This window comes from Lentinus tigrinus (genome assembly GCF_003813185.1).
Source record: "Lentinus tigrinus ALCF2SS1-7 unplaced genomic scaffold L226scaffold_27, whole genome shotgun sequence".
Classification (NCBI taxonomy): Eukaryota; Fungi; Basidiomycota; class Agaricomycetes; order Polyporales; family Polyporaceae; genus Lentinus; species Lentinus tigrinus.
Window position 1 is genome coordinate 22,147 of NW_027137936.1, and position 24,200 is coordinate 46,346.

General features: G+C 57.1%; 9 protein-coding genes and 1 non-coding gene across 10 annotated transcripts; 6 read left to right on the forward strand and 4 right to left on the reverse strand.

Moving 5' to 3' along the window:
• Positions 1-116: 116 nt before the first annotated feature.
• On the reverse strand, positions 117-4,437 carry L226DRAFT_468158 (isoleucyl-tRNA synthetase; the record flags this gene model as incomplete). Its single annotated transcript, XM_067676122.1, has 15 exons — positions 117-238; positions 289-396; positions 447-636; positions 695-945; positions 1,010-1,303; positions 1,358-1,957; positions 2,008-2,096; positions 2,147-2,612; positions 2,662-2,821; positions 2,880-3,169; positions 3,227-3,371; positions 3,430-3,493; positions 3,547-3,616; positions 4,081-4,153; positions 4,210-4,437. 15 exons carry the CDS (start codon positions 4,435-4,437, stop codon positions 117-119), a joined length of 3,150 nt encoding a protein of 1,049 aa, XP_067532269.1.
• A 254-nt stretch (positions 4,438-4,691) lies between these two features.
• Positions 4,692-6,694, forward strand: L226DRAFT_547172 (uncharacterized protein; the record flags this gene model as incomplete). The annotated part of the gene is made up of 5 exons (XM_067682478.1): positions 4,692-4,709; positions 4,769-5,674; positions 5,727-6,266; positions 6,321-6,458; positions 6,515-6,694. 5 exons carry the CDS (start codon positions 4,692-4,694, stop codon positions 6,692-6,694), a joined length of 1,782 nt encoding a protein of 593 aa, XP_067532270.1.
• Positions 6,695-7,667: 973 nt separating this feature from the next.
• L226DRAFT_537723 (propionyl-CoA carboxylase) lies at positions 7,668-10,122 on the reverse strand. The gene is made up of 12 exons (XM_067681363.1): positions 9,999-10,122; positions 9,717-9,931; positions 9,544-9,664; positions 9,455-9,484; positions 9,359-9,404; positions 9,158-9,302; positions 9,078-9,102; positions 8,494-9,026; positions 8,401-8,444; positions 8,176-8,341; positions 7,898-8,114; positions 7,668-7,829 (listed from the first exon to the last, which is right to left on the reverse strand). Exons 1-12 carry the CDS (start codon positions 10,098-10,100, stop codon positions 7,746-7,748), a joined length of 1,728 nt encoding a protein of 575 aa, XP_067532271.1. The 5' UTR covers positions 10,101-10,122; the 3' UTR covers positions 7,668-7,745.
• Positions 10,056-12,656, forward strand: L226DRAFT_537724 (carboxylase:pyruvate/acetyl-coa/propionyl-CoA). The gene is made up of 6 exons (XM_067681364.1): positions 10,056-10,384; positions 10,442-10,604; positions 10,657-11,148; positions 11,200-11,218; positions 11,271-11,451; positions 11,501-12,656. Exons 1-6 carry the CDS (start codon positions 10,342-10,344, stop codon positions 12,607-12,609), a joined length of 2,007 nt encoding a protein of 668 aa, XP_067532272.1. The 5' UTR covers positions 10,056-10,341; the 3' UTR covers positions 12,610-12,656.
• Positions 12,657-12,849: 193 nt separating this feature from the next.
• L226DRAFT_468106 (DER1-domain-containing protein) lies at positions 12,850-13,806 on the forward strand (the record flags this gene model as incomplete). Its single annotated transcript, XM_067676117.1, has 5 exons — positions 12,850-12,999; positions 13,050-13,083; positions 13,142-13,181; positions 13,240-13,330; positions 13,381-13,806. 5 exons carry the CDS (start codon positions 12,850-12,852, stop codon positions 13,804-13,806), a joined length of 741 nt encoding a protein of 246 aa, XP_067532273.1.
• A 629-nt stretch (positions 13,807-14,435) lies between these two features.
• Positions 14,436-15,456, reverse strand: L226DRAFT_537726 (orotate phosphoribosyltransferase). The gene is made up of 3 exons (XM_067681365.1): positions 15,347-15,456; positions 14,533-15,285; positions 14,436-14,478 (listed from the first exon to the last, which is right to left on the reverse strand). The coding sequence occupies exons 1-2, from the start codon at positions 15,436-15,438 to the stop codon at positions 14,694-14,696; spliced, it is 684 nt and encodes a 227-aa protein (XP_067532274.1). The 5' UTR covers positions 15,439-15,456; the 3' UTR covers positions 14,436-14,478; positions 14,533-14,693.
• A 100-nt stretch (positions 15,457-15,556) lies between these two features.
• L226DRAFT_t201 lies at positions 15,557-15,681 on the forward strand. The gene has a single exon. It is a non-coding gene; the product is annotated as a tRNA-Arg (tRNA).
• A 207-nt stretch (positions 15,682-15,888) lies between these two features.
• L226DRAFT_491051 (uncharacterized protein) lies at positions 15,889-20,197 on the forward strand. The gene is made up of 11 exons (XM_067677336.1): positions 15,889-15,925; positions 15,980-16,175; positions 16,234-16,926; positions 16,979-17,149; positions 17,202-18,391; positions 18,445-18,483; positions 18,541-18,601; positions 18,652-18,771; positions 18,824-19,314; positions 19,366-19,390; positions 19,445-20,197. The coding sequence occupies exons 3-11, from the start codon at positions 16,296-16,298 to the stop codon at positions 19,831-19,833; spliced, it is 3,117 nt and encodes a 1,038-aa protein (XP_067532275.1). The 5' UTR covers positions 15,889-15,925; positions 15,980-16,175; positions 16,234-16,295; the 3' UTR covers positions 19,834-20,197.
• A 42-nt stretch (positions 20,198-20,239) lies between these two features.
• Positions 20,240-22,041, reverse strand: L226DRAFT_573657 (uncharacterized protein; the record flags this gene model as incomplete). The annotated part of the gene is made up of 5 exons (XM_067684900.1): positions 20,240-20,290; positions 20,357-21,103; positions 21,167-21,371; positions 21,426-21,877; positions 21,940-22,041. The coding sequence occupies 5 exons, from the start codon at positions 22,039-22,041 to the stop codon at positions 20,240-20,242; spliced, it is 1,557 nt and encodes a 518-aa protein (XP_067532276.1).
• A 492-nt stretch (positions 22,042-22,533) lies between these two features.
• L226DRAFT_537729 (uncharacterized protein) lies at positions 22,534-24,196 on the forward strand. Its single transcript, XM_067681366.1, has 7 exons — positions 22,534-22,710; positions 22,762-22,857; positions 22,915-22,984; positions 23,036-23,110; positions 23,165-23,244; positions 23,314-23,819; positions 23,889-24,196. Exons 1-7 carry the CDS (start codon positions 22,627-22,629, stop codon positions 24,019-24,021), a joined length of 1,044 nt encoding a protein of 347 aa, XP_067532277.1. The 5' UTR covers positions 22,534-22,626; the 3' UTR covers positions 24,022-24,196.
• The last annotated feature ends 4 nt before the right edge of the window (positions 24,197-24,200 follow it).

The following is a 24,200-nucleotide window of genomic DNA, read 5'->3' on the forward strand; positions in this document are numbered from 1 at the left end:
CACGTGCGTGTGGAGCGGTACGTTCAGAACGCACATGGGGAACTCGGAAGGTGAGCTGAGAACCTGTGCTGTCGATTAGTCCTATTACTACATTATTTGCTATGCAAATGCCTCAGCTAGGCGTGGACGACGTCCGTGCAGCGCTTGCACAGCTCGTCGCCAACTGGCCGCGTATATGTCCAGCATCGGGGGCACTTTTCCAACGCCGCAGGGCGAACGGAGACCTCTATCTCCGTACCTGTACGGCAGTTAGCCGGGAATAAACGAGAAAGCGGGTCCTCCACGCACCGTCTATCTCTAGGGTGTCCTTATATTGCCAAGAGGGCGCCGTCTCGTCAACGCTGCGGTCGGAGAGGCTGACGCCAGAGACGCCGAACAATGACTTCAGGTTGTGCTCTGACACTACATGAGTAGCTGGTGGAAGGAAGATGCAAACAGGGACGCACCTTCACGGCCGAGGGCGTCAATGACATCGGATGTGGACGCGGACGAAATGTTCATCGCAACGTCGGCGGAGAGCGAGCTCTTCACGACACCGTCCTTGCGAGCATTCTCAAGGAGCGAGTTCACCTTCGAGCGGATGATGAAGAGCTTGTCCATGTCCTCCTCGGCTTGCGCATCCACGTAGTCTTCAGGCTGTAAACAGCAACAGTCAACAAGGGGAAGCCGATACAACAAAGGAGCCGGCACGCACCAGAGGTGTCCAAGGGGTGGCGAAGACGGACGGCGACTGGGGGCCATACAACGTAGCATGTATCTCTTCTGCGAGGTGCGGCAGAACGGGCGCTAGGACGCGCGTCATCGTCGTCAGCACCTCGTCGAGCACGGTCAAGACACGGCGGCGCTCGATCCCGTCCACACGGTCCGCATACAAGCAGTCCTTGTTGATGTCAAAGTAGAACGAGGAAAGCGTGATGTTCGCGAAGTACGACAGCTCGTTGATGACTGTCCGTGTAGAATCATCAGCGTCAGTCCTTCTCTTTGGAGAGTCACGCAGGAAAGCACGCACCCTGAGGGTAGTTGAAGGTCTCGTACCCCGCACGCGCCATCTTGTCAAGCCGATGCAGGCGATGCAAGACATACCGGTCTGCGAGGCCAAGTTCCTTGTGTTCGACCTTGTTCTCGAACGGCTTGTCACCCAAGCTCCCAAGTATGAACCGCGACGAGTTCCGAATCTTGCGCATCGTTTCCACGCACTGCTGCAGCACCGTCGGGCCAATCGTCATGTCCTTGCCGAACTCGACCGTCGCGACCCACAGGCGGAGGACGTCCGGCCCGTATGCCTGGTCCTCCTTGCCCTTGCCTTTGCCCTTACCCTTGCCTGTGCTTGTGCCCTTGCTCCCGTGGCCGCCCGTACCGCCGTTCCCGCGGATGATCGTCATCGGGGAGATGATGTTCCCAAGGGACTTACTCATCTTCTTCCCCGTCTCATCGAGAACCATTCCGTGCGTGATAAGCGTCGAGTACGGGGCGACACGCCTCCTCGCGTCCGTCGGTGCGCTCCCACATGCCGTGAGCAACAAGCTCTGGAACCACCCGCGGTGCTGGTCCGTGCCCTCGAGGCAGACATCTGAGCCGAACGTGCGTTTCACCTCCTTGCCCTCCTGCGAGGCGGCCCCGAGGGAGGCGTAGAGGTCGTCCAGCTGGCTCCATGCCGTCCCGCTGTCGAACCAGACGTCCATCGTGTCGGTGCCTTTCTGCCAGACTTCCGAGAGCTCGGCGTCGCTCAGGCCGTCGCGCCGCGAGGGCGGGACGAAGGCGGAGACGGGGCCGTCCCACCAGTAACGCGGGCCGTGCTCACGCAGGACAGAGAGGATGTGGCCGAGCGACTCCGAGTCGAGGACGGCGGTGTTTGTGGGGACATGATAGAGAGCGGGGATTGGGACGCCCCAGACGCGCTGACGGGAGATGCACCATTCTGAGCGGGAGCGGACGAACGACTCGAGACGGTTGCGCGCTGAAAACGAACATGAGTGGGTAATGCGAAGAGCAAAGCGCAGCACTTACAGATTGCGGGAACAAACTGGACATCCTGCAAGGCGGCGATAGCGTCATCCTTAATGTTGTCCAAGTTGGCGAACCACTGCGAGGTAGCACTGGAGAGTGTCAGCATACACTCACTCTTCACACGCACGACCTCACTTACAGCGTGATCACGGGCTTGTCCGTCTTCCAGTCATAGGGGTACCGATGCTTGAACCGCTGTACCTTCCTCAACGCACCGATCTGCGTGAGCAGCCCAACGATAGCCCGGCCGCCATCGCCAAGGACGTCCTTCGCGACCAGCTCAGGCGCGGAATCCTTCCCGACCACGTCCGCAACGTCCTCCGTGAACTGTCCCAGGCCGTTGACGTGACACACGATCTCAGACCCGTCAGATGCAGTGCGAGCAGCATCTGTGAGCGACCTGGTGGGAGACGACGAGATGAGGCCGAGCGCCTGCATGACCGCGTAGTCCTCTGCACCATGCGCTGGAGCACAGTGTACCAGCCCAGTGCCGGAGTCGCTCGTAACGTGCGACGAGGCGATGATGGGCAGCGAGGGGAGCGCAGAGGGAGATTGGTGCAGTGGGGCGAATATCGGTCGGTAGCTCGAGCCAACAAGATCGGAACCTACAAGACATGTTAACGAATGAAGTCTGGTTCATCAAAGCTGACAGACCCTCGATCTCGCCGAGTACGACCGGCGGCGACGCGAAAAGGCCGGGAACTTGCTGGAGGGCTTCGTCACGGTCCACAGCATACACCAGGACAGACTCGCGGCCGTTCTCGTCCTTGACAGAGGCGACACGATACCGCATTTCCGGGTTCACCGCGATGGCCTACGCAGGAAACTAAGGTCAGCATCGGACTTAACAAGACAACGTTTCTTGCACTAACCATGTTCGCAGTTAATGTCCAGGGAGTCGTAGTCCAGACGAGCATCCCGACGTTCTCCTTCCCAGCCACCAGAGAGCGAAGAGGTTCCGACATGGCTTCACTGGAAGAGTCGAGCTGGAAGGAGACGTAAACCGAATGGGAAACGTGTGCCTCGTTGTAGACCAATTCCGCCTCCGCAAGCGCAGACCGGGAAGATGGGGAGTAGTGCACGGGACGGTGTTGCCGGTAGATCAAGCCCTTCTCGACCATGGCCTTGAAGATCTCAAGTTGGCGCAGCTCATAGTCAGAATCTAAGAGGGCACTGTTCAGCTGAAGGCGTAGCTGGCTATATGCGCTTCCATACGTACCTAAAGTGCGGTATGTTGTTTCCGGACTCCAGTCTGCCATCACACCGAGCTCGCGAAATTGTGCCATTTGGGAAGCAACCTCCTTGTGTGCATACTTCTCGGCCTCGGCGCGGACTTGCGATGGGGTAAGTTCGTTGACCTCGACCTGCGAGCATTGGTGAGGTTACTAGAGTCAATGCGGATAGGAGCCGGGTACGACGCACCCCCAACTGTTTGAGAACCTTGTTCTCAATAGGAAGACCGTGGCAGTCCCATCCTGGGTGGTAGCTAATAGACTATTTTCAACTATGACCTCCGTGAATTGAATAGAAGAAACCTACTATACTCGATGACCTTGCGAAACGTGGTACCTGTTGATGATATCCTTCAGGATCTTGTTCAAGGCATGACCTTACGGCAACGTCGTCAGTTCGTCAATGCCGTAAGTCGATACTGCACAGTTGGCAACTTTGCCATATGCCGAGGCACTATACACTTGCGACGACTGGGGGCACACCAAAGGAGGGCGTGTGTGTATGACCAGCTAATGCCCACAGACACAGGCAGGTCTAACCAGAACACACTTGTTTCGTGGGGACGTTGGTAGGTACAAGTGCAGATTCCCTACAGAATAATGCACGGGCAATCTGTACCCGCACCTCCTCTCAAGGCCTGCTCTATCAGCTTGTCCACCCTTTATCCGGAGATAGCTTGGTCGGCATACGCGCTTTCTTGGACTTGTCGGCCCTCGGCACTCCCCAGACGTGATCAATAGCGTCGACAATATGCACAAAGGGTCCGTCTTGCTTGGCGCGGCAAGCATGGAGTAACGAACTGCAAATGCGAAATGGGTTGTCATGGTAGCATAGACTTACCCATGTGGAGGTCCCCGTTCGCGTACGGAGGACCGTCAACGAAGACAAACAGAGGGCCTTTGGCGTTATCCCACTAAAGACGACGACTGCTAAGTGACTGATTGCTAGACGTTGTGCGTGTATGCGGACCTGCCATCGGTAGAGAGCCTCCGTTGTCTTCTCGCGTACTTTGGGATCCGTGGAAGGGTCATTGTACAGTGGGAAGTTGGTCTTCGGGAGAAGGAGCGTGTCTCCCCAGCGCGGCGGGGGTTGCTGGGCGGACGTCGACCATGGTGGAGAGCAGGAAAGCCATCTACGAGAGCATCGTGCAGCAAAGGATAGTCGCGGGCCTGCCGAGAGGAGCGACCAGGGCGGCATGGGCCCAGAGAGGAGGAGGAAGACAAAGCAGACGTAGCACTGGCAGACTTTGCGCGGCAACGTCACGGTCAATTGGGCCAGGCGAGCGCGTGTCACGTGCCAGACGCGCTAGGCGGGGCGTGTTATTTTGTTGTGTTTGTGGCTGGTGTTGAACAAAACGAGCGTGTCGCGGGCGCCTGTGGAGGTCCTCATCCAACCGTGTCCTCCTCCTCCATCCTGTACGTCAACCTTGCCACGACCTCTGCTGCCTCTTCATGTCTTCATCCATACCCGTGAGTGTCCTTGCTGTCTCTGCCACCGTCCCCGGCGAGCTCAACGTCGTCCGTCGCAGACACGGCGTGTGACGAGGGCCGTCGGTCGCACCACCGTCCTCAGAGACAAGGAGAACTCTACAGCACGTCAGGGACGTACAGCAGCCTCCCGCGCGAAACCTCCTTCCACACAGTCCGCAGCAGACAAGCCAGAGAATGCCAAACCACCGGGGCTCGCCCGCGCGACCGCCTCAACCGCAGCCACCAGGGCCAAGTCTGTCGGTGTAGCTGGTCCATCCAAGGCCGACCCCGCGCCGCAGATCAAGCGCAAGCGCGAGGCCCTCAGCGTAGTCCCCAAATCACCTGAAAACAAGGCGAAGGCTGGTCCGGGCCCAACCGACCTCAAGGGCAAGGAGCGGGTCAAGGAGATCAAGGAGAAGTTCGAGGGTGTCGTTCTCAAGCAGACCACCACGACTACTCTTCGTAAGCCCCTTCGCACCGTCGTAGATTCGACAACAACGTCCACCACCGTCACCACCACTACGCGTCGCACGCGCGATGTCGGGCGTTCCCAGGGCCAATCCTTACAGCCGCTCAGAGAAGCCGACGAGGATGCTATGGCTGTCGACCCCCAGCCTCCTGCGCCCATTCCTTCTCCCAAACGGTTCGTTGCTGCCCGCGAAGCGGTGCGCACCGGTATCCCTGCCAAGTCGCATGTACCCAAACGTACCGCCAAAACGACAAAACCAGAGGTGGACGAGGAGGAGGCCAGCCGGGTAACCAAGAAACGCCGCACGTCTTCGGACGCGCCGGAATTTCATGAAGTTGAAGTCGAGGAAGAAGAGGAGGAAGCCTACCTTGCAGAGGAGGTGGAGGCCGACCCGGATGGTGACAAGTGGGACGACCTCGACGCAGAGGACGCGGATGACCCGCTCATGGTTAGCGAGTACGTCGTCGAGATCTTCGAGTACTTGAAAGAGGTCGAGGTATGTTCTGCGTCTCTTGTCTATATGCGTGGCGTAACAATATCCTGCATAGCAAACCACTATGCCGAACCCCCGTTACATGGAGAGTCAGAGGGATCTGGCGTGGAAGATGCGTGGCATCCTCGTGGACTGGCTCATTCAGGTGCATTCGCGCTTCCGTCTCCTGCCTGAGACGCTCTTCTTGGCTGTGAACATCATCGACCGCTTCCTCACGAAGCGCATGGTTTCGCTCGCCAAGTTGCAACTGGTTGGGATCACGTGCATGTTCATTGCCGCCAAGGTTGAGGAGGTCATCGCACCCTCTGCCAGCAACTTCCTCTACTGTGCAGAGGAGTCGTACACCGAGACCGAGATCCTTCAGGCGGAACGTTACGTGCTCAACACGATCGACTGGAACCTGAGCTATCCCAACCCGATCCACTTCCTCAGGCGCATCTCCAAGGCGGACGACTACAACGTCCAGGTTCGAACAATCGGCAAGTACCTGCTGGAGATCCAATGTCTCGAGTGGCGCCTTATCGCTGCCCCCCCGTCTTTGCTGGCGGCGGCGTCGGTCTGGCTCGCGCGTCTGATCCTCGGATTTCCGGATTGGGTGAGTGTTGTCTTCACTTCGCCATGTCCCAGTTCCCTGACCAATGTAACCTAGACACCGAACCTCGCGCATTATTCTTCGTATCGCGAGAGCGAGATCATCCCCACTGCTACCCTCATGCTCAACTACATCCTCAAGCCCATCCCACATCAGTCATTCTACAAGAAGTACGCGTCGAAGAAGTTCATGAAGGTCGGTCTGCTTTCGTTGTACTCAATGATGTTAGCTAACGGATACTCGTGATACAGGCAAGCGTCTTCGTTCGTGACTGGGCCCTTGAGCGCTGGACCGAGGGCTCGCAGGTGTCCCTGCAGACGGAGCTTCCCATACTGAAGCAGAGGATCCGTGAGGAACAGGCGCTGGAAGAACATCTCTTCGCGGCGCAGCAAGCGAACGGTAGCGACGGTGCGGTGTTTGAGGAGCGGTGAACGACCTCGCTCCTCAACGTCTCGATTGGTCCTGGAGTCTGAGTCTTGAACGACACCGCACCCTTGCATCCGTGTTCGACTTGAATTATATGCATGGTTCCTTTCCATCTCACTTCCACTCTTCGTTCTCGCGTGCACGGTCGCGCGCTGTGTTGCCTAGCATGAACTTTCGTCGTCGCCCGGACGCTCCTCACTCCAAGTCACGTCAAAACTCTGCATGTCTGCATACCCGCATCGCATGGTGTTTATTGTTGTCCTAATCGTCTCTCGCCCACGTTGTATATTCTCCTATCTCCCCCTTCCCTCCGCCGCTCCTCGTCCTCATGCCCCTCGCCGCCATCCCTGTTCCTCAGTTGTTCTCGCCAGCTCACGCTATCATTGCACGTTGCGCTGTGATCGACGTCGGTACCTGTCCCCACCACCATTCTCCCATCTTTCACGCTCTCACTCTCTACTTCACCTTCACGTTCTCGCACACTTCCACTTCGATCCACCGACAATCGCCAATGTTCATATCCATTCACATCCATGCCTCATCCATCCTGGCCTCGCTTAGCACCTGTAATTATCTATTCCTCCTCCGCCCCACGCTAGATGCACAGTAGTATTCTGCGTTAGTCTCCCCCGTAGCTCTTCGCCACGGTTCCAGCACGCACTGCTACGACCAGGTACCACGCCGCACGCACACGTACAGTATGTTATGCATCCGCACCCGTTACTCGTAGTTGGCCCACGGTCCGCATGTCTACCGCCTGTGTCTCTTGCTTTGTACTCTACGACCTCAATTGCCCCGTGAAGGGCTCGCACATTGGAAGCAATGCAATACAACCCCGTTATGCCACTGGCCCACAGAAATGTCGTCGTGCAGTGTCCAATGCCTTGTGCTGGATGCACTATGCATGCACGTCGTTCGCGATACACCCAGTGGTGGAGACGGCAGTATTCGGCAAGTAGAACAATGGTTGCGGCAACTGGCTCGAGGAGGTCTGTTTGATTTAATTGCCTTGGCCGAGTGCTAACGGCATCGTTCAGGTATATACCAAAAGTAGTGTCACAACTTGTACCGGTATCCCGCGGTCGACAGCCTACTGTGCAGCCTGATAGGCAGCGTATGCTCGTACGCATGTATGACCCACTGAATGGCATAGTCAGCAAGCGGCTAGGGAAAGGGCATACATGCTAGTCCAACACATGAAGACTCACCTCGCATGCCAGAGGCCGTGTATCGCGTGGGTCAATGATCTCTTCAACACCAAAAGCGTGGGCCGTCCGTATGGGATCCCGTATGTGCTCGAACTGCGCAAGAAGGTCCTTTAGCATCTGCTCACGCGCTGCTGGGGACGGTGCACTGTCGAGCTGCCGCTTGTAGGCGGCTTCAACGCCACCTTCCAGTGGTAGGCTGCCCCAGTCCCCGGACGGCCTATGCGAGAGAGAGAGAGCGGTCAGGAACGACCAGAAGCGGATGATGAGGGTGTGCGTACCATGCTACGCGCGTGTTCACGCCGTCATCAGGGTCGGACAGCGCGCCTCCGGCCACGCCAAATGCTCGTCGCAGTACCACGGTGTAGATTGGTATCGTCGCATAGAAGAGCGCAGACATCACGGAGGCGCCGTGGCGGATAGTCGCGGTACGTTCAGCTGCGGAACCTGCATTGAAGGGAGGGGAGGTAAGTCGCCAGATTATCACGACTGATTGAGTTGCTCACCGATGGCAAAACCGGGTTGATCGACCAAGTTCAGGATCGGGATACTGCCTTACGGTCAATCTCGACCCTCGAGATGGAGGAAGTCGTACTTACCCAAAGAGATCGCAGAGGTTGATGAAGCGAGCTGCCTTCTGGCTTCCCAGAGCATCAAGTGCGCCGCCTCCGACCGTGCAGTCGCTCGTCAAGACCCCGACGGGTCGACCTTGAAGTCGCGCAAAGCCAGTGACTATGCACGTGCCCCACGTGGCACCGATCTCGAAGAAGGAGGTCTGCTGCCCTTGAGGACTGTCGGCTGCAGCGGAGGATGTTGGCGCATCCACGTCGACGATCAACCGCACGAGCTTTCGTATATCGTATACCCTCGCTCGCCTTCGCGGGATGATACTGATGAGCTCTTCTTCCCTCCGGTCAGCAGGGTCGGAGGAAGGATTGACAGGCGGCAACGTGAATATGGAGGAAGGTAGGAATGATAAGAAGGCGCGGATCTGACTGAAGGCATCCAGCTCGGAGGTGGCAACGTTGTCCACAGTGCCGTTCCGTCCATGGATCTCCCACCCGCCGAGCTGTTCTTTATCGAGGTCTTCAAAGGTAGCATGTCTGACTACGGGTGGACCGGCCGCGAACAGCTGAGGAAAGCTGTAGGTATCTGAACGACAAGTCAGGGTCTATATACATACCTGGCTGACACCTTTGACCATCACACTGTTTCCGTCAGCAAGTCAACCAATGAAGTGATACAGAACAAGAAACTACTCACCTGAAGTGACTGACGACAGCCTTAGCGGACGCCAGACCAACCACTGGGCCCAGTAGAGCACTGGCCACGGGTATTTCCGTCATCGCCGTCATGCTCCGACCCATGCCGGCGAGATGAGGGATGTATGTCCGTCCTATCGTTAAGTCTGCAAGAAAATATGTTGCAGTAGCTGTTGTAGTCAAGCGATATGATGGTACGTACACTGGGCGACACTCCCGCCTCCACTTGAACCGTCAAGCAGACGAACCTAGAAGATGTGAAAAAGGGTACAACATGATATGATATAAAGAAACGTACAAGGGGAACCTTGTGTTTGATAGCGAGGGCCTGCACAGTTCTCTATGAGTGAGACCAGCTCGGAGCCCTTCAACATTTGTGAATCTTACCTCGCCAAAAGCAGCCTTCCCTTGTATGCCTCCATCTGCATGACCTCCGCGCACACTGAAGTCATCAGCAGTGACATAGACCTTCTTTCCATTGACCTTGCCTGACCCGATGATCATGTTGCTGTTTGCGCCCGTGAGGACCCGTCATTCGCGATAATGGAGAGGGCACTTACGCGGGCACGAAGTCCTTCAGTTCCCCTGTACTCTCGTCATAGATTGGTTTCCCAGTTACTGAGCCGACCTCCTCGAATGACCCGGAGTCGAGGAACAGGTCGAGGCGTTCCCGCACCCAGAGCTTTCCTTGCTTCTTCTGGCGTGCATATCCAGGGTTCTCTGGGTTCGGAGTCCGTGTAACACGTTTTACGTTCTTGAGGTTGGCGACAGAGTGCTGAAGGAGACGTGATGATGTGGTCGTAAGCAGAGAACGAACAGACGACGCGGATGCGGGGGAGTACCTTCCAGGTCACGCCGTCGTCCGCGCCGCCGCGCGACTTGTCTTCCGCCTTCGCATTCTCGGTTTCAGACTGTTGCTGCTGGCCTGGCGGACGCTTCGACATGGTTCAACGACGCGTACTGCGGTCTCCCGAAGGACTCCTGTCATCACTAGGAACTCCTGAGCATACACACGGTCACGATGGTCGCCCGCTTTGTCGTAACCCGGCGTACCGATGTCGAATCACGGGTCTACCTACATGAGGGCAGCCTCAGGCCCGCTCGGTGCTTACTACCACCCCTTCCTGTAGGCCCCAGAAGCACAAAGAGCGACCCGCCGGTCGAGGACGTGCAGCTGTTGGAGAAATGACTACACCGCCCAAAGTCCTGATCGCGAACCGTGGTGAAAGTGAGTCGCGCGCACTCGTGGTTCCATGAACCAGTCTCAAGTCCCTTACTCCTCCAGTCGCGATACGCATATGTCGCGCTGCCACTGAGCTCGGATGGCAGACAGTTGCTTTGTACACGGAGAAGGACGCGTCGCATGCCTACTACGCGGATGAAGCCATCCTGCTTGACTCCCCAACAAAGTACATGGACCCGGAGCACATTGCAGATATAGCACGTCGGTGAGTGAGCTCATCGCATTATGGAGGGCTCCATGAGAGACATCAAACATAGGACCGGATGCACCCATGTCCACCCTGGGTATGGTTTCCTGAGCGAGAGTCCCAAGTTCGCCTCGCTTTTCCGTCAAGGACCGTCATCGCCAATTACCTTCATCGGACCCTCGGTAGAGACTCTCAAGATTGCGTCTGACAAGATGCTGTCTCGCGAGCTCGCAGTCTCCTTGGATGTGTCCGTCGCTCCCGGCGCGCGGGTGTCCTCCGTCGAGGATGTTCACCAGTTCGTGACCCATTTGGGCCACATTGCATACCCTATCGTCATCAAGGCCCTGGACGGGGGAGGAGGACGCGGCATCCGCATCGTGAACAATGCCACTGAAGTCGCCGACGCGTACAAACGGTGTCTAAATGAGAGCCCCTCCAAGCAGATCTTCGTGGAGAAGGCGCTAGTCGGTCCGGGGTGGAAGCATATCGAGGTTCAAATCGTCGGCGACGGGCAAGGAAACGTTGCACACCTATGGGAACGGGAATGCAGCGTTCAGCGGAGGTGAGCGGTCGTCGATGACAAATCATGAGCCTACCTAGCTGACTTGGACAGGTTTCAGAAGATCGTCGAGGTGCGCCTCGTCACGGTTTCCCTCGTAGCATCAATTCTCATTCAGACATAAGATGGCCCCATCCACATTGCCTCGGGTAGCTGCGGAGCCCTTGCTGGAGGCCGCTTTGAAAATGGCTCGTCATCTGCAGTATGCAGGGCTCGGTACTTTCGAGTTCCTTGTCAACTCTCGCTCTCATGAGTGGGTCTTCCTCGAGATAAACCCCAGGATACAAGTTGAGCATACGGTCACTGGTGGGTTCTGTGTTACATGCAGGCGCAAACCAAAGCTCACGTTGTACAGAGGAGATCATGGGCATAGATCTCGTGCGCGTGCAAATCTTGCTCTCCACTTCAGGGACATCCTTGGCAACAGTCCTGCCTCAGCATACGCGCGCACCCCCGCCCGGATATGCGATTCAGCTCCGAATTGTCGCTGAGGATCCTCACAAAGATTTCCGCTTGTCTCCGGGAGAGATCGCTCCTCATGAAGTTTCATGGCCTTCCGGCAACGGCACCCGTGTCGACACCTGGGTCTCTGCCGGTCCATACGCACCAGATGGCCTGCGTTGGACTGTGGGCGTCGACTTCGACTCACTTCTTGCGAAGGTCATCGTGCATGGCTCGATGTTCGAAGAGGCAACGGCCAAGGCGCTCAGAGCAGTGCGCGAAGTCCGCGTCTCTGGTGAAGTGAAGACCAACAGAGACATCCTCGCCGGCATTGTGTCGCACACTGACTGGCAGAGCGGATCAGTGCATACCAGATGGTTAGAAGAGCACCTCACCGAGATCATTCACCTGGGCGAGACGAAGTTCCAAAAGCGCCGTGATCCTCTTGCGTCGTCCGCGACCGCGAATACCTCTCCCGGTACATCGCTGAAGGACACCACGGGTGTTACTGGTACCATACTCCTGCAGCCAGGTTCTTCATTCCAGTTGTCGATATCTCCGGCAGGCGAGAGCGCATCAAGCCCTCAGCCGGTTGCCCAGAAGCACAATGTGGTCCTCTCCACAATCGGTCATAACGCCTTCCCTGATCAACTCTCTGGGACGCTCGCAACGTCGCTCTCCCCGACTCCTCTTGCGTTCTCGCTCATTCAACTCTCGAGTATCTCCACATCGTCGCAGGTCGAGTTCGCGAACGCACAGGATCCAACACATCTGTCCTGTCCTCTTGCGGGCAAGATCGTGGAGCTTCACCCCGCGCTCTCCTCCGCTTCTGGCGGCTTCATCCGCGCAGGAGAGCCACTGATTGTGGTCACCGTAATGAAGATGGAGAGCGTTGTGAATGCTCCCGTGAGTGGGAAGGTATCGAGGCTCGGGAAGGGAATCGAGGTCGGCGCTGTTATACCAGAAGGAAGCTTGGTCTGTGTGCTAGACGTGCAGAGTGCTGGCGGCATGGCGAAGTTGTAGAAACACTAGTTAGGATGTACTATATATTACATTCCGCAGTCGGGAAGAAAGCCCTGGAAGGTGCGCCCCGACGCGACGCGCCGCCGGCACGCACGTGACCGCGGTAGAAGCGAGCTACGTGTTCACCGGGGCGAGTGATGAGGTCACCGTCAGAAACGTTGCCCTCGACCACCATCTCCGTCTACTCTTCTTGCTTGTATTTCTAGTCTCTGCTTTATCTGCTAGCTTTGCACCTCCAACATGTCCCTTGTCGACGAGATTAAGAAGATCCCGCCTGTCACCCGCTTCCTGTGCGGGTCGCTGTTGGGCGTGTCATTGCCAATGATGCTGCAAATTGTGTCGCCGTATAAGTTGCTGTTTGTCAAGAAATCGGTGACGCAAAATTTTGAGGTGAGAGCCAACACTGGTCATATCTTCATTGGGTTCACGAGTAAGCACAGATCTGGCGGGTGTTCACCAGTTTCTTCATCGGAGGTATGGTCAATGGGTACGCAGGGAAAGACTGGGTTCTCAATGGTGGCACGCTCTGTAGGTTCGGGCATCAACTTTATCTTTGACCTCGCTATGATCTAGTGCGTATGCGTGGCTGTTATCATTGTTTCTCAATTACTGACAAGGATTGACATGAAGCCGAAACTCGGATGACTTGGAGTCAAGACATTACGCTGCTCGCTCTGCAGACTATGCGTGGCAACTCCTACTGGCAGCAGCGGGCATCCTTGTACGTCCCACTCGTTCGCAATGTGCGCGTGAACTCACCGCCACGTTAAGGCTCTCAATATCCCCCTCCGCACATCCATCCACACGCGCGCACTCCTCATCGCGCTCACCTACATGTCCTCCGCGCTCGCCCCTCCCGGGTCACAGACGTCCTTCTTCGGGCTCCTGACCATCCCCGCAAAGTATCTCCCATACTTGTTTGTGGCCATGGACTTCCTCATGGGTGGTCCGTCCGCAGCGGCTGTCAGCATCTCTGGAGCAGTCGTGGGCCACCTCTGGTGGTGGGGCGTATGGGACACTGGCTCGCTCCGGGCCTGGGGAAGTGCGCCCTCATGGTTGCGGTCGCTGATGGGCGAGCGGGGAGGCGTTGCGGGCGCGGTGAACATGGGTGGTGTGCATGTTATTCCTCCTAGGAGGGAAGCACCGCGGACCACCGGTGGACACAACTGGGGTGCAGGTCGCAGACTTGGGGACTGAGTTGTTGAGGGAGGCTTTGACGTTTGGGTGTGGTAGCTTCGGTAGATGTGAGCCGGTTCCCCTATCTTCTGTCCTTTACCTACCGACTGACCCTGGCTCCTGTCTATGCATAGACAATGTCATGATGCGATGTCAGTCGTGAATTCACGGAGTAATGTCGCTTGGCGAATTCTCGCACTTCAAGGTTGCATTTGGTTGACGTGTCGGGCGCCGCTGGCATTACGCCAACATACGAGCCAAGGAGAGACGCCTCAATTGTGAAGTAGCGGCCGAATTTGCTTGACAGCTGGGCATCTTGCATCCTCGAGGCGCGGTGTTAATACACACCTGACTCTCGCCAACATGCTGCGTAACCAACGTTGGAGAAGGAGTGCATGCACTGTGGCCAGACGCGAAAATGCCGCAGCTTCGAACCCTGCCTGGCGCTTACAAACTGGTGATCTAGACTGGACTCAAAGCAGGGTTGTGGACCGGAGGTGCGGTCTGGGGTGCGTACGTTCGTGCGTGAGATTTGCTACGGGACGAACGATGCGGGTGACGGACGTTCCGGTCAGTCTCACCGTCAGCTAATCAGTGCGGTGGCTCGTTCTGAGAAATAGGAATTGTAGGTCCACAGCCAACTTATGGCATTCCATGTCATTGTCTGTTTTGCTCGATGGACTCTATACGACACTGCAAAGGCTAAGTTAGCCTGCGGCGGAATGAGCGCAAGCAGACCTTGGTCACCTCTAACGGCAACTGCCGCCGCAACCGCAAGTCGATATACGCGTGCCGGCCACCACGATACAGATACAATCTCTCGCTTCCTTCGTACCCACGAAGCGAGATGAAGTCTTCTCTTCTGTGTTTCGTTCCGTCTCCCCACACGGCCCCGCGCCGCGTTGCCCTCACGCGGCATCCTTGGCACCAAATTCCTCGTAGTACGCCTTCATCTTCTCCAACTCCTCCGTTCGTCCGTTCTCCTGCAGCCAGGACATGAGATTCTGCATGGTGAGGATCGTCGGCACACGACCCTTGCCCCCGAGGAGCTCCTCCACCTCCGCGATCGTGCTCCGGCCTGCCTTTCCCAGCTCCTGGCGATCCAGCAGAAGTACCGCGCCAACGACCTCTCCGCCCTCGCGCCGCACGATGTCTATCGCGCCCCGGATCGCAGTCCCGGCCGTCGCGACGTCGTCCAGAATCACGACGCGCTTGCCCTTGACAGGCGTGCCCACCGTAACGCCTCCCTCGCCATGGTCCTTGGCCTCCTTGCGATCGTACGCGAATCCTACGTCGATCTTGTGTTCGCGGTGCAACAGGAGCGCGGTGCCCGCCGCGAAAGGGATGCCCTTGTAGGCCGGTCCGAAGAGAACGTCAAACTCCGGCAGCCCGGGCGAAGCCTTGAGTGCTGACGCGATCGTCGCTGCATACGCGGAGCATAGGGTGTCGAGGACGGGTCCTGAGGCAAGAAGGCCCGCGTTGAAGAAGTATGGAGACAAGCTGCGTTCGGGCGCGCGTGAGGAGGAGTGTTTAGGGGATCGGCGTGCGGGATGGTACAGACCGGCCTGATTTCAGTGTGAATGTACCGAACATCAGCGCACCGGCAGACAAACTGTGCTCGATGAGCTCCGTCTGGTACTTCTGCAGCGACATAGTGTTGATGATTTGGTAGAGGGAGGCGAAACAAGGCGCGCTCGCGCGCAAAACCTTTTTAGGTTCATGGCGGCTCCCAACTTCCAGACATATATTTTAATGAATCCGCAGTATTTATGGCCGCCTGGCGTAATGGAAGCGCGTCTGACTACGACTGAGGTCCTATTTAGGAAGGGTCCACCTTCCCAACAAGGCACTTGTCACGTGATCAGGAGGTTGCAGGTTCGACCCCTGCGGTGGTCACTGCCCAGCCCAAGCCCATGGGAACCTTTTTAATTTGTATTTGGCACAGAACTGTGCACACAGGATTGATGGAGAAGTTGTGCATCCTTGAGGATATCCGTGCTAACCACTGGACAGAGAGACGCTTGTTGCCGGAGCTGTGGCGATTTACGCGCGCGCGGCCAAATGTCGGTCATCTGGCGCTCCTCTTTCTGCACCATACCCTCACCTTCATCAGAGCCAGAGCCGTCGTTCTACGCCCACAGTGAGTACTACTCTCCTTCCATGAGGGTTACGTTCCTGAGCCGGGCTTCACTAGAGATGAACCTTCGGTTGGAGCGGCAGGCCGAGTGACCCAGATCCCAACTGGCAGCTGTCTTCGGACCTTCCGCGATTCTGGCATTGTCAAGCAAGCGTCCCGAGTCCCGAGTTTTCACGCCCTTCCCCAAGAACCAAGCAGTTCTCGCTACTGAGCTTCTTTTCGTAACCATATAAGCACATGAGGACCCAACGAGGTTCGTACCCTCGCTTACCTGCGATTCCGGAACAGTTAAGTTTAGCCCCGCTATCTAGACTGCCCGCACCCCGGACGTACTCCTTGTACCCTCCCCATCCTCTGTTGACCTCCCATAATCATGGGTATCTTCGCTCTACTTCTGCCTAGTCTGCTATTGGGCGACCGCCTTCGCAGGTACACTGACCCCTATGACCCCGAGAAGGCCATCCGCGAACACTCCGAGCGCTCCAGCCAGGACGAACTCGACCACGACAACTCTGACGACGGTCACGATCGCGCTTCTCATGATGTACTCACAACCAACACTCCCCATCGCCGCATCCGCCGCGTATACTCTAATGTCACTCGCGCCGCCTTCTCCGAGCCCGCTCACGCAAACAATTCCTCCGTCGACCTCGCTGTATCATCGCCGTCGCTCTTCGCCAGAATCAAGGCGTATGTTTGGCCTTCTGACCAGATGAACGACATCGAAGGCTTCGTCCCCAACTACCGCTGGACACCAATCATCTCGGGCATCGTCATACCATTCTCCATCCTCCTCGAGATACCAGGTTTGACGGAGCGTTGGTATATCAGGACGGAGAACAACCAGACCGTGGAGACGAAACCTAACCCTGCAATTCTCGAGATCGGCCTAGCCTTCTCGATCGCATGCGCCCTCATTGCAAATATCAGCCTCATCCTGCGGTTCCTGGAGAAACGTGTTCAAACAGTCACCTTACTCTGCATCGTCTTCCTTACTAGCCACGGTAAGCATTCTCCTTGGGAGATGACGTACCCTCCCTCAAAATTCTTGAGCAGATATAATCAACATAATCGCGGTCACCGTCTTTGGCGTGGAACATCGGTTCGATGATGGTTTCACTTATGGTGAAGCCTACTGGTTGACTCTCTGCTCCACTATCGCGTCTTCTATCACGAATATCAGCCTGATTGTCGACCTCATACGGACACCAGACTTTGCTAAACGAGGTACGTCATCTGTCCGAGCGCCATCATCCCGCTTGGCTAACACGTTCTTCAGGCAGCGGGTTAACTCGCAAGCAACGTGCACTCATGATAATTGTTATTGTTCTGCTTGTCTACGTCGCCTTGGGTGCCCTCATCAATTCGTTCCTTATCGACCTATCCTTCGTCGACGGTCTCTACTTCACCGTCGTTTCTATCGAGACTATCGGCTTCGGTGACATTGTCCCGCACTCCACCGGCGCACGTGTCTTTATCTGCTTCTACATCTCCATCGGTGTCGTCAACCTTGGCGTGGCTATCGCAATGTGCCGCGAGACAATCCTGGAAGGCCTCGAGATCGGCTATAGACGGCGTTTGCGCAATGTGCGGCAGCGCAGGCGTGAAGCCCGGCGCTTCCGTCGTTGGGAAGCTCGCTGGCAGCGCGCAGTCGAGTTCCGCCTTCGGGAGGCGGGAAAGCCGATCTACGTCCCCGATGAGAAGCCCCACGTTCAGAAGAAGGATGCAAGCGCACATCTTCTGGGCCTATTCCCTAACGGCGTGAAGGTACCGTTCTTCAAGCGCGTCGGGACCACCATCAAGCGGACAGCGACGATGCAGTCCATGGAGTCCGTCTTTGGCGGACATCGCAAGCAGCATCTGAACGTCGAGGCGCTTACCAGCGCACAGCTCGAGGAGGCCGCTCTGGAGGCTGGGGTACCCTTGGAAATGTTCCTCAACATCGAGGACAGGCAAGTCGACGAGCCGAACGGCGATGCTGACCAGGATGTCAGCGGGCTTCCGGGTCATGCCCAGCCCAACGGGGGCACCGTCCCTGCTCTGGCTCAGACGCACGCCGTCCACGCCTTCCACGAGACGATTGTGAGCGGTTGGCCGGCGCATCCACAGACACCGACGCATGCACAGGTAGGGCGGATGTCGGCCATGCTGACCAAGTTCGCTATCGCTGTTGCCGGGTCTCATGCGCACGCACCCGGCCTATCACGCCAGGCCTCACACCACGGCCACCGGCACCATTCGACCAGAGACGGCCCAGAGCTCCCTCATCGCGCATCCTCCAACGTGCACAGTAGTGAGAGCCAGCGGCAAAGTCACGGTCTCGGCGCGTCGTTCATGGACACCCGGAAGCACTCTTCTGCTCGGTGGTTGAGAGATTTCTCCCGTGGGGCGCACCAACGGTCTACCTGGACGTATGAGAAGTTCAGAGCCGACATGGAGGCGGAGGAGAAGAAGGCTTACTATGTCAAGGTATCGTCTCGCCGGTCTGTTGCGAAGCTGCTCCATGCTGACTGGCGATTCAGACCGCGATAGCTTGGTTACTCTTCTTCCTCTTCTGGACTGTAAGCACTCCACCATGATGGCACGCGGATCAGCTACTAACGTTGGCTTATTGCTAGATCGGATCTGGGATCTTCTGTGTGACGGAAGGATGGTCGTACGGGACCGCCATGTACTTCTGTAAGTTTCAGCATCGTATTGTGCTCTCGTGCCCAAGTAACACTTCGTAGGTTTCGTGGCCTTCAGTACCACCGGCTACGGCGACTACTCGCCCAAAACACCAGCGGGCCGGTCCGTCTTCGTCGTCTGGGCTTTGTTCGGCGTGGGCACCCTAACGATCCTGGTGTCCGGTACGTGCCATTGCTGAATCGAAGCACGCATCTCTAATCGAGCACTCGTCAGTCCTACAAGAGGGCGGGTCCTCCCGCTATAAGAGCGCGCTCCACTCCCGCACGTTCGACAACGCCGTCACGAAGTACCGAAAGAATCAGCTGCAGGAAGGCAAACAGCGGCCCCGGCCCGTCCTCAACAGGCCATCCACGACGGGCGCGGAGAAGCCAGCGAACGGCTCTGCGAACGGGCATCAGCCGCATGCCGAACCGAAAGCAATCGGGGAACGCCTCAAGGAGTCGCAGGAGATCTCGCAGCGCGCTCTCGAGACGCTTCCGGGGGAGATCATCCGCATGTCAAGGGAGTTCCATGACTACATGCAGTTCTTGGTCTCTGGCCGCGCGGATAGCACCAATCCGCTAGAAGGCGGTGATGCGGATGGTGAGAATGGAAACTTGAGGATCCCACCGGACATGCGCAACCTCTTGGATGAGCTGTGCAACATGGAGGGCATCAATGATAGGGTTAGGGGCGAGATTCTCCAGGACGAGGACGCGAGAAAGGTGAGCAGTACGGCACTCCCCGCCTGGCTATCTACTGACCGACACGGATAGACATTGTTCATGCTAAGTCTTGAACGTGAGTTTCCTCTCCATCTCCTTGTACCAGTTCGCTAACACGAGGCTGCTCCAGGTTCATTCAAGCGCCTTGTGACATCGGCGGAGAAGGCCCTCTCCGCTCTCGCGGACCGTGACGCCCTCGCATCTATTACCGCCGCACAGCGACCGCCCCAACGTCACCATTCCGTCTTCGACACCGGCTCCCATGCTGACACTCCGAACGACACCGATGACGATGACCCTCGTGATCATATCCGGGCGCAGTCTGAGCCTACATTACCAGTCGCATATCACCAGCACGTCAGACACGCACGCCAAGCGTATACGAGGAAGAGCCCAATACGAGACTTGTCGCCTGTGGGTCGCTTGAGTCGGGGCGAGTCTCCGGCGTCCCCTCCGCGCGCATACAGTCCCGCTATCGCGGAGGACATGCCTTCGTCGTCGTCTTCGGTCAAGAGCTAACGAGTTACGGATGCTCTTACGATCTTGATCCTGTTACAGCTGTGGTCGTTCCTGGACATTTCTGCACATGTCTCCCAGATAAAGGCATTCTTCGCATCACATCCTATCTGTCTGCTGTCGTACAATAGTTGCATTCCTCTCCGTTTCGTTGATGGACGTGTTCAGTATATCGTACTATACTTCTGTACTTCTGTATTCTCAGCATTTTCTCCCTCCTCAGTCGCATGTCATACAAGTGTAGTATTAGCGCATACAAGCATACATGAATGTCCAGTAGTAAACACGATGGACGAGCCAAGGTCTACCCTACTGTATTTGTGCTACAGGTCATACTAAGATGCATAATTTCAGGTCATACATGGTCGTTGCACCGCCTGGGTGCTCGTGGTGGGCTAACAGGTCTTGCTTACAAGTTCAACATCATCGTAACGTAGTCACACTGGTTTTCGTCAGCGACCTGAAAGAGGGAGGAGCAAGACATCAGAACGACAGACATCCAATGAGGATGACTTGGGGGACTGACCTTCAGCAAGAACCCATTCTCTAACAGCGACGCGCCAACGAGCCGCGCAGGGAGGTTGTGTAGCCTTCTGCACCGTATCCTGCACGGTACCTCCGACTTCACAAGCTTGCAATCCTCCTCCAACCACTGCGAGTAGTCCTCCAGCACCGGGGCCTTGGACAACGACATCGCCCACCCCTCGGACGTCTCATACGTCGGGGTCCCGACATGCTCCCCATCCACGTCAAAATCAAGCACCGCAAGGATCGCCTCGCCGTCACGGTAGTACGGGATGAGCACGCGCCGGCCAAACGTCGTCGGGGCCTCCCACGAGCACGTATCGGGCACGCGGAAGAACCGACTGCACTCCGGGCCCCACTCCTCCCACGACAGAGTCAGCGAGTCCTCGCCGATGCCCGCGTCCGCGTGCTTGAGAAGGGACGCGACGCGGACGATGAGCAGGATGGACGACTTGACCTGCGTCTGGTCCTCGCTCCCGGTCCCGCGGACCATGTTGATGACGACGACCTCGGACGCGGGGTCGCACGCGAACGCGCGGCCGGGCTCGGCCTGCGCATATGGCTGGGAGACGGTCGTCCAGACCTGGATGGCCTCTTGTTGGAAGCTCGGGAGCGCAAGCGTCGTGGTGTGCACTTCGCCGTCGTCGTCGAAGTAGTGGAGCTGGAGGCACTCGTCGTGGACGATGAGGAGGGTGCGGTCGCCGAGGAAGGAGATGATGTCGCCCCAGGCGTGGAAACCGGACTGGACCTGGCGATGCAAGTGTGTCACCAGTCGGTGTGGATGGAGGTGAGAGAGTAGGGTGGCACTTACAAGTAGGAGGTGTCCGGTCTCCCAGTCCCACACGTGGAGGACGCGCTCGTCGCTCATCGGGTCCTTTAGCGCAAGCACGGCACAGAGATCTTCATGGATCCGGAAGCTGCTTGGTTCCATGATAGGCTCCTCGCCTCTGTCGAGGGTTGAATGTTGAGCCTTAGGGTGCTGCAGCCCCGTCGCCATAGACCGTACATGGACGTCGCTGAGAATTGTATTGTGAGGGTCCATTATGCCCGAACAAGAAGAAGTTACTTACCAACATCGTCCATGTTGGCTTTCAGTGAGAAGTACCACGAGGTCTTGGGAAGGATCGAAGCGGTACGAGTTGTAGTCAGGGAACAGGGAGGCGGGGAGGCGATGAGCGAAGAACCACCCGTTGTGGCGTGGAGGCTCGGTCGAGCTCGACACTGCTGGTACTCTCACGAACAAGAGCCCGCCTTCCGTATCCATCATGCTTATCCAGCCCGAGGGTAGAACTATGGGCGCCGGAGCTGTATGTATGTGGCTGGAGACGGAGCGAACCAACTCTTTACCTCCATCCATAGGGAACACCAGCTGCTCCCACGCGCGATGGTAACGACGGAGCTTATCGAGGCGCACTCGCAGAGACGCGTCAGAATCTTCGCCGTCGACTAATGCATTGTCGTGGAGCTTGCTGTTATATCGTAGACGTTGGTATACGATGATCTCCGCGAACTTCCGACAGACCTGGACAGGTGGTTGGGAACGATGAGTGGTCGACACGTCGGCACAAAATCAGTCAGACTCACCAACATGCACTCCGAGAGCTCTTCGACAGAGAGCTCGCACAAAATAAGTTCCCATAGCTCAGTGGGTATGGCATCAGGGAGCTGGAGAGTGCGGGATGGCATGGCTGTCAGAAGAAGCGAGTGGTGCCGAAAAGGAAGGCGGCTGGGAGCTTCTGCGGTATATATGGCTGTCGTAGTCCCGCAAACTGTCATTTTGCTCATGGTGTTCCCGGTGAAGGGTAAAAAGCTTGTCGATCCTCGCGTGTCTTGTGGCCTTATAAGCAGTATTGTTGCACAAACCGGTGAGAGAACCACGTTGTTCGCCAGCCATAGCTACCGGAGGCGACAATAGTGGTCCCAACTCCGCACTGCATTCGCGTGCAATGCATAAAGGTATCTCTGCTTACGGCCGCAGCGCATTTGTCGGACTTGTTAGTTGTTCAGTTGCCAAGCGGAATCAAGTAAGTGAACGAACCAGAAAAGAAAACGACATTGTTGTCCGAATATGTCTCTTCCATATTGTGGCGGTGCACGGGGTTTTCCGGCCCGAGCGCCGGGCCGCGGCCGAGACTATAAGGCCATGATCAGCGACACAGTTCTTTCCCCAGTCGGACGGGCATGGTATCTTCTGCACGCTCACAACAGTCTGTAGCATCTCCCAGCGAACGGCTCGGATCCATTGCATCTCACTTCCGCCAATTTACCACAATGTCTAACAAGCTCAAGGTCGTCGTTTCTCGCGACTTGGGACCAGATGTTATGCCGTTGCTTCTCGACAACAAGGAGCTAGACGTGAGCGATACTGGTCATGATGGTCAATCATGGCACTAAAGCGCGGTATAGGTTGTTGTTTGGCCACATAACAGCGTTTGCGACCGCAAATGGTTGCTCGAAAACGCTGCCGGTGCCTCTGGCATTCTTGTCATGTTGTCCGAGAAGGCGAGTAAGAAGGACTACTTTATTCTTACTCGACGCACAATCTGAATGTTATTTTAGCTTGACGCAGAGCTCTTCGATGCAGCAGGCCCGTCTTTGCGCGTCGTTTCGACCATGTCCGTCGGCTATGGTATGCGTAACGCAACGTCTTTGCCCGATATCGCCCGCTGACGCCCTCCAGAACACGCGGACCTGAAGGAGCTGGCCAAGCGCAACATTCGGTTTGGCTACACACCGGACGTCCTCACAGACGCAGGCATGTGCACACTGTATTCTTTCTTCTACAATGTCCGCTGACCGACCACAATAGTCGCCGACCTCTCTATCATGCTGGCGCTCATGGCGGGCAGAAACACCAAAGAGACCACGGAGATCGTCCAGTCCGGACAGGTACCGAAACCTCTTTCCTGCACAGCACGAGTACCTGACCCTTTGTTGATCCTCTAACCCTGACCACAGTGGCCCAACTTCGTCTGGTCCCCCTTCGCATTCTGCGGCCCCCAGCTCAGCACGACCTCCACCTCGCCCAAACGCACCGCCGGCTTCATCGGCTTCGGGCGCATCGCGCAGGCGACGCTCGCCCGCCTCGTCCCCTTCGGCTTCCAGCACTGTCTCTACGCCGCGAACCCGTCCACGCCCGCCGACCCCGCCGCGGACGCCGCGCTCGCGGCCAAGTATGGGGTGCGCGAGCTCCGCCGCGTGCTGCTCGCCGAGCTCGCAAGCGAGAGCGACGTCGTGTTCGTGCTCGCCCCCGGGGGGCCGGCGACGTACCATATTGTGGACGAGAAGTTCTTGAGGGCGATGAAGAGGAGCGCTGTGCTCGTGAACACGGCGCGCGGGACGCTGGTGGACTCGGACGCGCTTGCGAAGGCGTTGCATGAGGGATGGCTGTATGGAGCTGGGATCGATGTCGTCGAGGGGGAGCCCAAGATCGGGGCGGATCACCCGCTGGTCAAGGCTCCAAGGTGAGAGTTGGCTCTGACCTGACCGATTTACAAGGCATGGAGTGGATGCTGACGGAGACGATCCTACAGATGTGTCGTCCTTCCCCACATCGGCAGCGCGACTACGGACACTCGTATCGGGATGGCTACTCTGGCCGCCAACAACCTCCTGGGAGGACTCTTCGGCAAGGACATGCCTGCTGAACTCAACACTTCGCGCTAACAAAGGGATCGCAAGGTTGTACAGTGTACAAGGGAAACCATGCAAGACCTTCTAGAAACATCCTCGCCTGTATACCGCCCTGTAAACATAGAGCTCAATGTACTCGTACAATGTTCACCTTGCTGGGATCTAGCAATGACCGGTGACCAACGGCAATCTCATCCTTCCAGCGACACAAA